The following is a 15,162-nucleotide window of genomic DNA, read 5'->3' as shown; positions in this document are numbered from 1 at the left end:
CGATTGAAATCTATCTCTGGTAATTTTAATCTTTTTTTGTTTTTCCTTTGAAGTTTAGTGACTTAAATCTAGCAGGTACAGCTTTGAGTTCATAAGCCCACTAGACATGAAGCATGCATTTTTTTCTTTTAAAGAAAAAAAGCAAGAAAAATAATGATACAAAATTTCAAAACAAGATAATAGGAAGGTGAGAATGGTTAATGCATTGAATATTGTTATCTTCAAAGTAATTGCTTGTATTATAAGACACAGGCATGAAAAACTGATCAAAAACATAGGCACAAACTTTTCAATGAACTAACAGAAATTAGGAGTAGAACTATTTTAACTATCATATTTTCCTGTTCCCGTTCTCTTTTCTCCTTTCCCTCATCCCAGTTTCTCTTTCCTTTTGAACAGTTTCTCCCCATTTCACAATATCTATTGTATATTTTGGATTGTATTTATTGTTTCAACTTCATACAGTAGGGAGACGATACAATGTTTACACACGTGAGTCTAATTTATTTCACTTATGAGTATGGTCTCAAGTTGCATCCTTTTACCTATAAAAGTCTCAAGCCTATCCTTCTTTATAGCTGATTAGTACTCCGTTGTATAAAAATACCACATCTTTTTTATCCAGTCTTCAGTTGATGGGCATTGGGTTGTTTCCAAGTTTTGGTTATTACAAATTGTGTTGCTATAAACATAGGCGCACATGTATTGCTTTGGTAGGATACTTTTAATTTTCTCTGGGAAAATACTCAGAAGGGGGAGAGCTGGGTCAAATGGAACCTCTAATCCTAATTTTTTGAGGAATCTCCACACTAATTTCCACTGGTTGTACCAGTCTGCATTGCCATCAACAGTGGAGAAAGGTTCCTTTTAACCACAGCTCTGCCAGCATTTGTTATCGGTTCATTTCTTGTTGATAGCCATTTTTTTCTAGAGTGAGATGAAATCATAATGTTGTTTTTGCATCTGTCAAATGACCAATGATGTTGAACATTTTTCATATATTTATTTGCTAATTGTATTTCTTTATCTGTGAAATGCATATTCATCTCAGATGCCCATTTTTGGGTTGGATCTTTGTATTTGGAGGTCTGATTTTTTTCAGTTCTTTTAGAAACTTGTATTTATTTAAGACAGCTGAAATCTTCAACTGGCAGGAGATTCAAGCCAGTCACTGCTCGTTTCCTTCCCTTTATTCCCAGTCCCCTCAAATTTCATGAAGACCTTAAATCTCGCAGGGTATGTGATGGACATCAGGTATGGGGCTGTGCTGCTTTGTGAAGCCCTGAGAGACTCTGTGCCTGGGCCCAGATGCCTGGTTACTTTTCCACGTGGTCCTCTCCACCTTCTAGCTTCCTCCTTAGGGGACTGCCTTGTGCAGGAGACTTCTGATTTCTGTCTGGAGGAAATTTTCATCTTTTTGGTGCATCCCAAGACACTCCTTCTTTTTTTTTTTACATTTCTTTAATGACTTTTTTGAGTCCTTTTTGAGACAGGATCTCTCTATTTGGTTCAGGCTGGCTTTGGGCTCACTTTGTAGCCCAGGCTGGTCTTGAACTTGCAACCATCTGCCTCCTTCAGCCTATTGAGGGCTGGGAGTACAGGAGGGCGCCGCCACACATGGCTTTTAATGACTTTACTTTAAAACGATATCCAGAAGAATTGCTAGCTTTGAGTAACTGACTTTCTTCGCAGCATGATTACTGAAGCAAGAAAATACCAAGGACTTGGTGATGTGCTTGAAACAGAGGTGGGAAAAGAGAAGGAACAAGCGTGGCTTGATATTTCAATACATTATCTCCCCCTCTTGATGTAAGCCTTGTTGCACATGGCAGCCTTTGGAATCTTTGATGGTTCCCCCACATTTATTCTAAGATACCACCAATAGGTGCAACTTTCTGATAAATTATATAATCTTGTCAGAATTAAACTTGGGGTGGCGTGGGGATTGTTTTTGCAAACATGTTTACTTTGTGTCTCTATTTCATGCACACCAATAATTCAACTTTTCATTATTGCCCAGATAGATAAGGGATCAAGTATAGACATTAAAGATTAGTTCCTTTGATTGACATTCACCACTGATAAACCACAGACATCATAAGTTTTATACCTTTCCTGTCTGTGAATAATAGAGATTTTTCATGAAGGCAGATTTTAACAATGTTCTTCCCTATTTAGTTTTTGAAGTGGACCAATACAACGAAGTATTTATCCTGGTGTAATTTTGTCTCCTGTATCAGTAGGGATTCATAAAGTGCTTATTTATTCACAGGTAATGAGTGTGTATATGGCAACTACCCTGAGCTATCTTTGGAAGAAATGCCAGATGCAGATGGAGTAGCCAGAGCTTCCTCCCTCAATGTTCAAGAGCCATGCTCTCCGGCCACATCCAGTGAAGCATTTACTCCAAAGGAGAGCTCTCCGTACAGAGCTCCCATCTACATCCCCGATGACATCCCCATCCCTGCTGAGTTTGAACTTCGAGAGTCAAATATGCCTGGAGCAGGACTAGGAATATGGACCAAAAGGAAGATTGAAGTAGGTGAAAAATTTGGACCTTATGTGGGAGAGCAGAGGTCAAACCTGAAAGACCCCAGTTATGGATGGGAGGTAAGAGCTTATTTTGTGCCAACACACGTGCGCGCGCACACACACACACACAGACACACACACACACACACACACACAGACACACACACTTATATAAGTAAAGAAAAGATTAATTATTTTACAAGACCATAATATTAGCCAATTCCATTTGTTACAATGTCTTCAAATAAGTGCTTAAAATTAACTTCCTTCTAATCTCTCTTCTTGAAAGAAACACTGCTATTAATATGAGTTTTATAATTTTTGTACAGATTTAGTATGTAAATGGTAAATATGTTTTCTATGTTTTTGGAACTTGACAACTCCTGTGGTTAATATCAGAATCTGGAAAATCTAATTTATAGCTGAAAAATCAGTAGGCAATTTCTCTGTGTGGGTAAGAAAGTGTTTTTGGAGATGTGATTGACCTTTGGTTTCACAGTATTTCAGTTAGACAGAAATCAGATACACTAGATTTATTTTGGTATATTCTCTTAATATTTATGATCATTAATAGAATATCTGGTTAGCTTTTAAATATAAATAAATATGCAGTGCCTTCAGGACTTAATTTTAACTCTTTTCCTCTTGCTTTATACGTGTCCCCTTGTGAACTCTGTTCAAAATGTCATAATAAAGACAATTCCTATTCAAATTCTAAAACGCCAAAAGTTAAGATCTGGATTTAGTTTGATTGCAAATGAGCAGTCTTTGCTTCATTTTGTTTTTAATCTATGCTTTTATACATGTGTATTGATGAGATTTTTAAAAACTCACTGTTGCATTAACTGATATGTGAGTTGAATACATTTTAAATCAAATGCGCACAAACTTTACGTCATTATTGTTCACCTTAATATAATGGCCGTAAACATTCTAATAATAAGTAACTCATTAAACTTTTATTACAAAATTTCCAGAGTTAAACAACAAGGGCAGCACTGCTCAAGATTGTCCGGAATAAACTGAGGCTTAATCATGAAATAATTTTGCAATTACAGGGCTGGAAAGTGCAGGGCTGGGCCTCTGCAGACGTAATACCTAAGCACGGGGGATGAGCCTGGGGAACATTTTGCACTTAGAGGAAATTTAAAAATTATCATCATTTTCTCCTTGGAATGAAATGTTTTCAACATTTACATGGCCAGGTGTTTACTGGGAGAAACTGTAGAATGATTTCTTTCTTTATGTCAAAACTGAGTTGTTTCCTTTCTTGAAGTGGTTGATGCCTTTATAAAATAGTTCATTGCTTTTTGGCTACCGATTGTGCATGTTCCCTCCTTCCAACAGTTTAGTTGATTGCGATCTCAGTAGTGTTCTTCAGCGTTTTAATGGCTAGCTCACTTTTGAGAGTGTGGATTTTATGTGTTGGAGATGTAAGAAAGAAAACCAGAAAAAGGGCTCTTCATGATTTCGGCATGTATTCCATGGAGGAACAGCTGGCTTCCTGACTCTTTCTTAGGTTGGTTTTGTTGTTTGTTTTAAATCTCACCCCAGTTAATACAAAATCCAATCATGATCAAAAAAGCCATTTTCACAAAGGCATTTCATCCCGCGACTGCCTGCTCATTTAAAATTGTCCCAGTGTCAGCCAGGCGTGGTGGCACATGCCTGTAATCCTAGCACTCTGAGAGGCTGAGTCGGGAGGATCACTGAGTTCCAGGCCTCCTGAACTACATAGTGAGTTCAAGGCCAGCCTCAACTACATACTAAGACTCTGTCTCAAAAAATAATTTTTTTATTCTTATTTCATATGGGCTTTTAACTCTAGCTTACTGTCCTATTTGGCTAGACAAGTAATTGTGATTTAACTTATGAGACCTCTCTTTTGGATACTATTTCATTTTTTTAATGGTAAGTTGAAGGAGAACAACTCTCTTAGGTGCTTTCAAAAATTAATGAGAATAAACAAAATCCACTTTCGGTTATTACTGAGCAGTATCTGTGTTTCAGCCTCTGCACTAAATATTTCTTCTACAGAAATCGGTCTTTCGTAACGGAACCGATCACTGCTATCTCAGGCACCGCCTTGGCCGTTTTCTCTCAGCCTGGCTCCTCTTCTGCACTGCTCGTGTTAATAAGCTGCATCACCGTTTTTCTAGGTGTTCAAAACAACAACTGCATCATATTGACTCTACCCTTTCCACATCAGCTATTTCTAAGAGAACAGTTTCCTTATTCTAGTGCTCACTCCTTACACGCTGTTCTTGTTAAGCACCTCTTTTCTTTCCTATCTTTAAAAAGTTTCTATTTAGTTTGCTTTTTTGTGACACCACCCATGACCTTCCTAATAAAAATTTAATTCTACCTTAATTTTGTTCGACCAGGAAAGATGAATCCAAAGAACTTAGTATATTCAGCGTCTAAATTATTTGATTATATTCCTCAATAAAACAAGATTTTCATTGGAGTTTACAAAGCCACATCCTCTGTGTGTTATGTCTTGTTTATGTTCCATGAATTTTTATGGTATTATCCAATGATCGGCACATTTTAGAAAAACAACTCTTCTTACTAAAAAAAAAACAACTTGAGACTGCTCCATGGCCTAACAAAAATGCCATAGACTTGAGAATTTAAACAACAGAAATTTATTTTCTCAGAAATTCTTTTTTTACAATACACATATTCTATTGTTTTAGTACAACCAAACCAAAATAGTATATTAAAGATGCGTTTGTTTGTGCCAATATGGTACAGAAGATAAGAATCCACAAACAGAAAACTCAGAAAATGGCTGTTGGTTACGTGACTGTTTCACGGTTTATCATGTTCTTCAATATTACTATTTATATTGGATACTATGTACATGTGCTATGTTTATCTGAAGCTCATACTTTTAACAAATATAATGTTGAAACTAGTAAAATAACTAGAATTGGGCTAGTCCATATTCTCACTTAGCAAGGAAAATGTGTGGCAGGAAGAACAAACAGCATGCTATTAATACCTAATTTCAGAAGTACTACAAACCCATCATTTACAATGAATTAGGATTTTTATTCATTGTTTATTGGTACATTTTAAATATGCATGATGATCATTTTATCATAGGGACTTTGTACCATACGTGACTTACCTGAATTTATTTCTCCCCATTCCCGTATTCTCCCTCAATCCCTCTTCCTCTCCTTATTTACAAAAGCTTTGTTTTCATTTTTCCTTCTTTTCTCGCTTTCTTTTCCCTCCCTTTATTTCCCCCTCCGACCTCCCTAGTTCCGCGACCCAACTGAGCATTTGCTTCCTGTTGCACAGTATCAGTGTGCATTCTGATCCTTATTTACACTTTCAGTTTCTTTCACCAGAGAAACAATTTCGCAGTCTCTGGAGTTCTGCTGACTTGGCTTTGGTGAGAGCGCTGCTCCTGGTTCCCGACACCGACCTCTCTGCTTCCTTATTCCGTCTTTCTGTGATCTTCCTTCAGTGTGGACGCGTTGCTGGGAGGCAGAAGTTGCGGAGGAATGTGGAAAGTCAGAGACAGCAGTGAAGAGGAGGAGAGGGAGAGGGGAGGGAAGGAGAGGGTGCTCTGGGCTCTCTCACTGGCGCGAGCCTCCATCCTTCTGTCCTTGTTTAGCTTTAATTACATCTTAGAACCTCAGCCTGCAGGCGCAGTCCATTTGGGGTTTATGATTTCACCACATAGCTGTCCAGTGAAGACAATGAGTAAGTAAATGAATAAATGGATACATGAAAGGAAGAATGAATGAATACAGGCACATGTGATTCTGAAAGAGGAGCCCAGGGCTGAGACAGAAGTATGTCCTTGGAGAAATAAAGCATCAAGAATTTGGATATGTACAATGAATTACTCAAATTCAATTTGTTATTGATTTATTATTTGATCAATAGATTATCAATAACTGCCCCACGTCATTAGTTGTTACATAAGGAAAATTAGGAGAAGAAATAAGATAGCATTTTCAGAGAAAATGTCCCAAAGAAAAAGACAAAAATGATATTACAAGGATCCACTTTCCCAAATCTATTTAAACAATTTTTTTTAAAAAAATCAGTATGTTTTCAAATAAGATACTTTGGAAAATCCGTATAGTATGTATATTAGATAAATATAATGGTTTAAAAACATGATTTACAGACTGAATATATGTTCAGATAAAATACATTGGTACCTCCATTCACGAACTTAATTTGTTCTATGATTTTGGAAATGATGAACTTATCTGTGCTTATGTGGGGAAGATGGTCATGACTGTGGTTTTCAACCAATGTAGAGTTTGCAAAGAAAAACAAAATTTTGCCAAATGCTTCTATTTGCAAACCAAATTTTTTGCAAAGTATTCATGAACTGAGGTACCTCTGTAAGTCCTAGATATCAGAAACGTCACTCGTATGATTCTTCTCTCTAGCCAGTGCTGATTTATAAGACAAAATTAAAGTTGCTAGTGTTAGATAGGAATTGCTACTTTGTGATGTATGCCATTTGTTTTGAACAAAAAGCTCTGGAAACCCTGCCTGGAGTTGGTGGGGTAATAGTGAGCGATATTTTCCTACGTTCTGAACTGCAGAGTAACTGACTGAGTGGAAAATTTCTTTTTAAAAAGCTTTGTTCTTTCGAGATGGAAGTTCTCTCATGTTTCCTTGTGGAGGTGATCACTGTGTGATAACATGGGGACTCCGGGAAGAGTGGTGCAGAGCCGGCTTCTGCAATTAGGCTTCCTAGACTCAAATTCTACTCAAGACTGTGTGCTAGTTGAGGGATTTGGGAGAAGTTGCTTAATTCTTTGACCTTCATGTTTATAGTTAACATGAAGATAACATTTATAATTATCCAGTTAACCCCATAAGAACAGATTTGACATTGTGTGTTAAGGGTTTTACATAGAGCTGGTAGAACTCACTAAATGTTAACAAACACAACTGGGCTAAAATACAGATCTAGCATAAGGTCATTAGATGAAGCGAACACCAATAATTATGTTTTACTGATTGGTTTTCATAAATTGTTCCTCTTCCCTCTTCTTCTTGTTTCCTAGAAGGTCAATTATCTGTGGGATGGTTTAATTATGTGACTCTGGTTTTATTTCAAAAGGAAGCACTGACTGTTTCCTAATTAACAAGGAAAACAAGGATTCAGAAGTGATTCATAAGTTTCTTTTTAAGCCAGAGAGCAATTTGGGTGGTATATTTTTTATAGTCTGAGACAGGTCATTGGAAAAACAGTGCAAAGTTTTTCTTCCTTGCGTTATTGTCATTCAGCCCATCTTTCCCTGTCTGTTCTCATCAGTCCTCACCCTAGAACACTGTGACTGTGCACACAGTGAGCTGGGTCCCCTGTCGTACCCGCTCCACCCAGAACTGGCCCAATTTAGATTTAGCTTTAAGTTTCAGTTATGAATTTAGCTTCTTGTCTTCTTTCCTCAGGCATGCAAATATTCACACCTGGAGAAAGAATGACATGATTAGACATAAATTTCTGTTATGTTCTGTTAAATTGACGAGAGGGAAGAGTGGAAAGCGATTATATGGGAGTCAGAACTTCATTAAATAATTTTGATGTGGTGCTTTGAAAATGCATTATGTTCTACTAGTGTAATCCTGACATGCAATATTACCACAGCAGTGTCCCTCTCTATATAATTTTAAAATAGTTTCTATGTTTGTAAGTTTGATTTAGGCTTCTGTGGTGGCATCTTACCCACTGAAACATGCAATCTATAAATTAACTGACACATTAATATCCTTTAAAACCAACAGCAACAATATTGCTCTTTCAAAGTATTTAACAACTGTGGCAGTGTCAGGAGGCCGATAAATGTATGTTCAAACAAAAAATGGGGGTAATTTTGGACTTAAGAGATCTATACCAGATATCTTTTTATTTTTGTATTTTCAGAGGTTTTAAAGTATAATTGGCAAATAAATATTGAATCTGTTTAAGGCATACGATTTGATGTTTTGCTATGTGTATATATTGTGAAATGATTATCACAACCAATCTGAGTTGCCGTCATGCAGTTACCATTTTGTGTGTGTGGAAAGTACTTGAGTGTACTTGAAGTTTGCTAAGAGAGTGTATCTGGAGTGTCTAAGTGAGAATGCTGCCCATTAGGTCTTCAGAAGTTAGCAGTCTTACAATCACCAGTTTGTACCTGTTGACTACGATCTCAGTTCAGCCTCCTAGTTCGTGACAGCCACCCTGCCAGTCCCTGCTTCTATGAGTTTGTCCTTTTGGATTTCACAAATAAGGGAGGTGATGTGGTATTTGTCTTTCTATGCTTGGCACAATGTCTCCCATGTTTTTCTTTTTGCTGCAAGTAACTGATTTCCTTATTTTCTGAGGTAGAATAATATTTCATTATGCACATATATACATGCATGATTTATATGTAATAATATATATCAAATATATATTTGCAAAAACGTGAGATATGCGTTTCTTACCCGTTTTTCTCCTCACTCTAGATATTTCCATATCTTGGGTCTTGTGAATAATACTGCAGCTAACACGAGAGTGAATATATTTCTTCTAGATAGTGATTTTATTCCCTTGGGATAGAGACTGAAAAGTGGGATTGATGGTTCATGTTATCGTTCTCTTTTTAATTTTTTGAGAAACTTCCATATTGCCTTCTGAATAGTTGTACAGATTCCACATTTGTACAATGTCTAAGTGTTCTCTTTTCTCCACATCTCTGACCACACTTGTTATCTTTTGATGTTTTAGATAATAGCCATTCTGATGAGAATTTTTGATTTGTGTTTCAATGATAATTAGTGATTTTGAGCAGCTTTCATATATGCTTTGGCCACTGAATGCATTCTTTGAAACATTATTCAGTTCTTGTGTCCATTAAAAAATATTTTTTAGCTATTGAATTGTATGAATCCTTTGTGTATTCTGGGTATTACTTCTGATTAGGTATGTGGTTTGGAAATATTTTCTTTTATTCTTTAGGTTGTGTTTTTATTTTTTTGTTCTCTTTACTGTGCAGAAACTTCTTAGTTTGATATAAACTGTTTATTTTTGCTTTTGTTGCCACTGCTTTTGGTGTCATATTCAAAAATTCACCGGCAAAGTTAATGCCATGGGGATTTGCAGCCGTGTTTTCTTCCTCTAGTTTTATAGTTTTAGGATTCATGTTTAAATCTTTAATCCATTTTGAGTTGATTTTTTTGTATGTTGTAAGACAGGGATCCAATTTCATTTTTGCACTTACTGGATACTCAGTTTTCCCAGCACTGTTTGTCAAAGAAACTATCCTTTCTCCACTGTATATTGTTGGCACCCTTGTTGAAGTTAGTGAATATGTGGCTTTATTTCTGTGCTTTCTACTCTGTTCCATTGGTTTATGTGTCTGCTCTCAGGCCAGTTGTACTAGGTATCTTTGAATGGTAATGTATTCTCTCAGTGTCCTTGTGTGTCTGCTTGGACAAAAAATGAATTTTAGCTGATTTAACATTAATTCTAGCAAAAAAAATGCAGCTTATTATTGAGGAAGCAAGGACATGTAACAGATGTGATACTTAGGGCAACTGGGAAAGGAAGAATTTTGTATTTATATGAGTCTATTCCAACAGAGTGTAGCATCATTAATTATTCAAAAAGAGTGTCTTCAGTTGGCAGTCGTGAAAGTGAAATACAACTTAATAGTACATATGTATTATTATAAAAGTACTTATATTTTTGAAATATTAATTAGCAGATGGTCAATGTAGTTTTGATTTTACTTTGTAAGGAGTTAAGATCTCAGAGACCTCTTTTAAAAGAAAACTCCTGCCCAGGAAGAAGACAAACAGGTTCAAACAGTTGAAAATTTACTCTATTACTGTTATTGAGACCACCCACTCCCATGACCCCTTACTTAAAAACCTTTATCTCTGTTAAACACTTACCACATCAGCTTTCAGACAAAACTTTTGTTGCATCAATCAAATGCTACTGAAGACATGAAATAATTTGCTTGTATGTCTTAATATAATCCTTCAAAGTCAAGTGTAGGATGTCATCTGATTCATAGCCAGTGATTGCAGAACCCAGACTTTATAACCTGTTCACAAACTTTCCCTTCTCTGCGTGTACACATGCCTTGTTAGTTTGAAACTTTGATCATCTGGGAACCTACCTGTACTGTACTTGATACTTGATGTGTTCTCTATGTAACCCATATAAAACTAGGTGCTAACCCATAATTCTACCTTGGCAATAACTACAAACACATTCTTCTACAGGTCCAGAAAACTCTATCCTCCTTCCCCTGAACACAAAACAAGTCAAATGTTTTTCAGAAACATCAAAAGAAGATTCCATCTATATCACTCCTCAAAACTGAAATCTGTTCTGCCTAGTTATTTATGTCATTCACTTGTCTTTCAGTATCCCGTAATCCAGCAGGTGTGTTGATTTCAAAGACTCGTGCCTCACTCCTCTGAAAATTCTCTCAGTCACTCTCCTCATGATTCAAGAATCTGCATCTTTATATTTATTCTTTAAAAGTCATGTGGGTGAATTTATCTAATATGGTCTGATTTTCTGATTGTCCAGTATCTGCAGTTGGGTAATAAACAAGAACCCACTCAAGATAGATGCTGCCTTCTCCCGGGGTCAGGTTGAACAGAGGATGATGCTCTCTGCTTTGAAGTCTCTTACTCCTGCCACATTACACTTAGGGGTTTTTGTGCACACAAGACGTGTATGCATGTATTCCTATGGCTATTGGATAGTAAGCTTGGGTCATGGGCCCCTAAGAGCTGGACACCTTTATGCCACCTTCCAAATGACAGATAATGTTATCTTCCTGTGACACTGCAGACACGGCCCAGATTTTCCAGGTGTGAGTGGTCTGGTGCTGAATCCTCAGCCACAGGTGTGCATGATTCGTTTTTCCCTTTTTTTCATTGTTTGAATTCTTGTGGTAAGAGCTCAGCAGGTGTGTGATGCCAGGATAGAATCTCCACCCTGGCCTAGGGGCCAGCGACCGTGAACAAAAGTGATTCCTACTGTCTCACAATGCTACCAGCCTTGTTTTCAAGGAAACCTCATTCAAGGGAAAGGCTTTGTTTAACCAGTGAGTTAGGGGAAAGTAATCTCAGATGGACATGCAGCATCTTTTCAGATGAGCACAAAAATTCTTCTTCCATGAAGCTACTCTGCAGGTGGGAGCAGGTTACCTGGCTCCACTGTCAGTTTCCTTTTCCTTATTTGAGTTGGCATCAGTACAACTCTAAGGATATGGAAACCTTAGACGTGGTTTCCAAAGGAACATGAACTATTTTAGAATGCGGTTGTTGACATACAAATTTCTTCTCTTTTCAGACTAAACAGTAGGAGCTCATGAGGAGAGTAGTCCCATTTCCTGAGACCTCCCTGGAAAGTCACTAATCCAAGGGCCCAACCAGATCAGTAGAGGATAGGGGCAGCATAAACCTGGCCTTTGCAGACTTTGCCCAACCTTCACAAAGTGTTAGCAGAGGTTAGCTACACTAACATTGTTTGAGGGAACTAGTTAGCTGGAGTAAAGCGCAACTGCTATCAGAAGGAGCCAGCAACATGGAACTGAGGCCAGTTAACCTTTTACTGTCTTTTCCTTCAGTAAGCACTCCTGCTATGGCTAGGCGATAGGATCTGAAAAAGTAGATACTGTCTTTGTCATAGACCTTGTTCAGCTTGTATCTAGATGTCTTCCCAAAGCCTTGTGTGGTCACAGACAGAGTTTTTTTGAAGTGACTGGTTCTAGGGTGTGTGATGCTTGAGTTAAGGTTGTGATGCCGGGATTAGCATGAGATCCTGGTTTGAAGGTACTGCACCCTGGGTGTGAGTGCCACCCCCTGAGGACGGGTAGGCTGGACAGAATACAAGGTTGCTGCTGCTTGCTCTTTGCTGTCTGCGGCCTTATGCCTGCCCTGCTGTGCCATGAACTGTTTCTCCTCTGTGGTGCCCCTCTGCTCTAGCATCTGTCTTGGAGCCAGCTGACTATGGACTGAAATGTGTACAAACTATGAGCCACAATAAATCTTTCCTCTTTTAACTTTCAGTGTCACGTATTTTTGTCTCAACAATGAGAAGACAAAACCTCTCCGGTTCTTCTCTCTCGAATCAAATGCAGCATTTATTTTATGTAGTTTTTACTTATACACACATTTACTTGCATCTGTAGGGGTTTGTATGGAAGAAAGACCATATAGTGATTTAATCTTGGGTCCTGCACTTCTCTTGAATATGGGCACTGGTGAAGGCAATACAGAGATATTTCCCCAGCGCATGCACACACACACACACACACACACACACACACACACACACACACACCATGACTATCACATCGAACAACAAAAACCTGGCACTATTTGCCTCCATATCCATAAGGAAATCTGGTCACTATTCCTCTCAAGTAATGCAAATGTGCCACAGTGCCATGGTGACGTATGTTAGAGGAGTGGTCATCTCAAGGGCAGCAGATGGGACCTGTAAGTCATACTTGGGGCAAAGGAGGTCACATGTGAGTATCCAAGAGTCAGCTAGCTTTCTACCTGCATCTCAAGCTTTTATAAAGCAGGTATTTATTTTTACTTTTTTTTTTTTAACCTAGAAGCACTAGCTGAAGCGAATTCATTCTGATAATCCAGAGAAGCAAAGATCAAACATAACCTGGACCTTTAAAATCAGTTTTACAGCTTTTACCTTTGATATTACTCTTTGAAATATTCTTTGCTGTTTCATGTATTCATATTTACCTATTACTGCTAAATAATAATTACAGAATCTCCTGAGAGCCTAGTTCTGTAGTTATAACAAACAAATGAGCTAAGATTCTTATAATGAGCTCCTAGATTGAGAATGGTCAGCAACTTGTTCATCATTTGCTTAAAGCTTACTTTATATCTGAGTCTTTGCTCTCTTCAGAAACAAGGAAGGCTAAAAAGAGCTCTGCTGCCCAATGGATGATACTGAAAAAGAAAAAGAATTATCATTGTGTTTAATAAGAGAACTGACAAGCAATCATAATTCTTTCCATTAAGTAAATATGTTAGAAAAATTTATTATGAAATGACACATTATGCGAGCCAGGAATCAAAGATGACATCCTTACATTAAATACGGTAGATGCCATTAAGGAAAACAGTCAATATGTCACTAAGCCGTGGCCTGTAAAAATTAAATTGATTTGGTAAATGTAAGTAAGATAGATCTGTTTGCTTTCATCATCAATTTTGAGTGGGTGAACAGGTGATGTCACCAACCTGGGAGCGATAAAGATGCAGGACCATCTGGAAAAGCAGGTGATGAATGGGCAACTGCTTTTGGATAGTGACAGTGCTGTGGTACTTTGTCACTTGGGATGCAGTACTTAATAACTTTTCAATACCATCATAATAAATTTCACTGCCTTATTAATATAGAAATGGTGAGTTATTACCATGATGGCGAGTGTAAATAACTGGAGATGCAGCTGTCAAAAGCTGATTGTTTGGGCATGTTTCTTTAAGCAACACAGTTGACTCGTGATAATCAACCTATGTCTATACCAGTAGAGTTTATTGCACTTGTCAAAGGAAAAAGTAGTATTATTCAAAATTGTATGAAGTCATAATAAACAAGTTTAATATATTATCAGACTTTTCCTATAAGTTTGCAAACACAAGGCAGTAAATCATTTTTAATAATGCCTTTTCATGTAAAATAATGTCCTTATGCAGTAATAATGTCCTTTTTTAACTATTAACGAAACAGTTGGCTTCTTTGTATATGTTTTAAAAGGCATTTTTATTTGTACTTTTCAATCATTGGAACTCTGTGGCATGAAATCCTTCTGCAAATAAAGAGCTTAGGCAGGAACACTAAGAACATTTCATTAACAAGCCCAAAAGTTGCTGAGTACAGGCCATGTCACACGTTTCCATTTTAATTGAACAGATGTACTTAAGAGTAAACCACAGCAAACGGAATACAGACAAAATTATAAACATGTGTCACTAAGAAGCAGGCAGGAAAGAGCCTCTGATGAGCATCTGTGTGTGTTTTATGAAGCCAACGACTGCCACTTCATAAGTTTGTCACTGATGTCTCCCGTTTAATGAAGAGAAACAAAATATGTAGATAGGTGTAAGTTGAAGATGAATTACTAGATCAATCACTTAACACCACTCAGGGTGTCTATCATTGTGTGGTGGAAAATAATTAAGAGCTGAGATACCATGTTATTTACATACCGGTGTTCATTCATTCTGGGGTGGAATATGGAAAACTTCCTTTTTCATGTCACTGTGATCTTTACATTGTTTCTCTGGCAGGCTGACTTTTAATTCTGACACTGTCTTTCAGGCTTCAGTCTGCCAGCCTCTTAAATGAAATGCCTCTCCACCATTTCTATTACTGCTGAAAAGAAAGCCAGCAGTCTATTAACAGGCAATAAAGTTCAGGAAGCCCAGGACTCATTTCTTGGGTCAGAGGTGAAAATTGCATACTAAATGAAACAAAGGTGTGCCTTGATCGCTCAAGAAGCAGCGCCAGGGAGAACACACGTGTTCTTATCCAGAGTCTCCCCTTAAAGGGGACGGAGTAATCGTAATAACGTTGGCCAATGCAGTTAAGTACTCAGTTGAGAGAAATTATAT

The 15,162-nt window shown here is 37.5% G+C and overlaps 1 protein-coding gene across 10 annotated transcripts in view; it reads left to right on the top strand.

Annotated features, from left to right (window-relative positions):
* The window catches only part of Mecom (MDS1 and EVI1 complex locus), a 533,468-nt gene that overhangs the window by 258,934 nt on the left and 259,372 nt on the right, over positions 1–15,162 (top strand). For all 10 annotated transcript variants that reach the window (XM_013145501.3, XM_013145498.3, XM_003463516.5 and 7 more), the window contains exon 2: positions 2,273–2,610. In XM_013145501.3, coding sequence (XP_013000955.1) covers positions 2,273–2,610 — 338 coding nt within the window. The remainder of the gene's footprint in view (positions 1–2,272; positions 2,611–15,162) is intronic.

This window comes from Cavia porcellus, unplaced genomic scaffold (genome assembly GCF_034190915.1).
Source record: "Cavia porcellus strain 051 isolate PalLab524CR breed Dunkin Hartley unplaced genomic scaffold, mCavPor4.1 scaffold_17, whole genome shotgun sequence".
NCBI lineage: Eukaryota > Metazoa > Chordata > Mammalia > Rodentia > Caviidae > Cavia > Cavia porcellus.
This window is presented reverse-complemented; position numbering and strand designations above follow the sequence as displayed.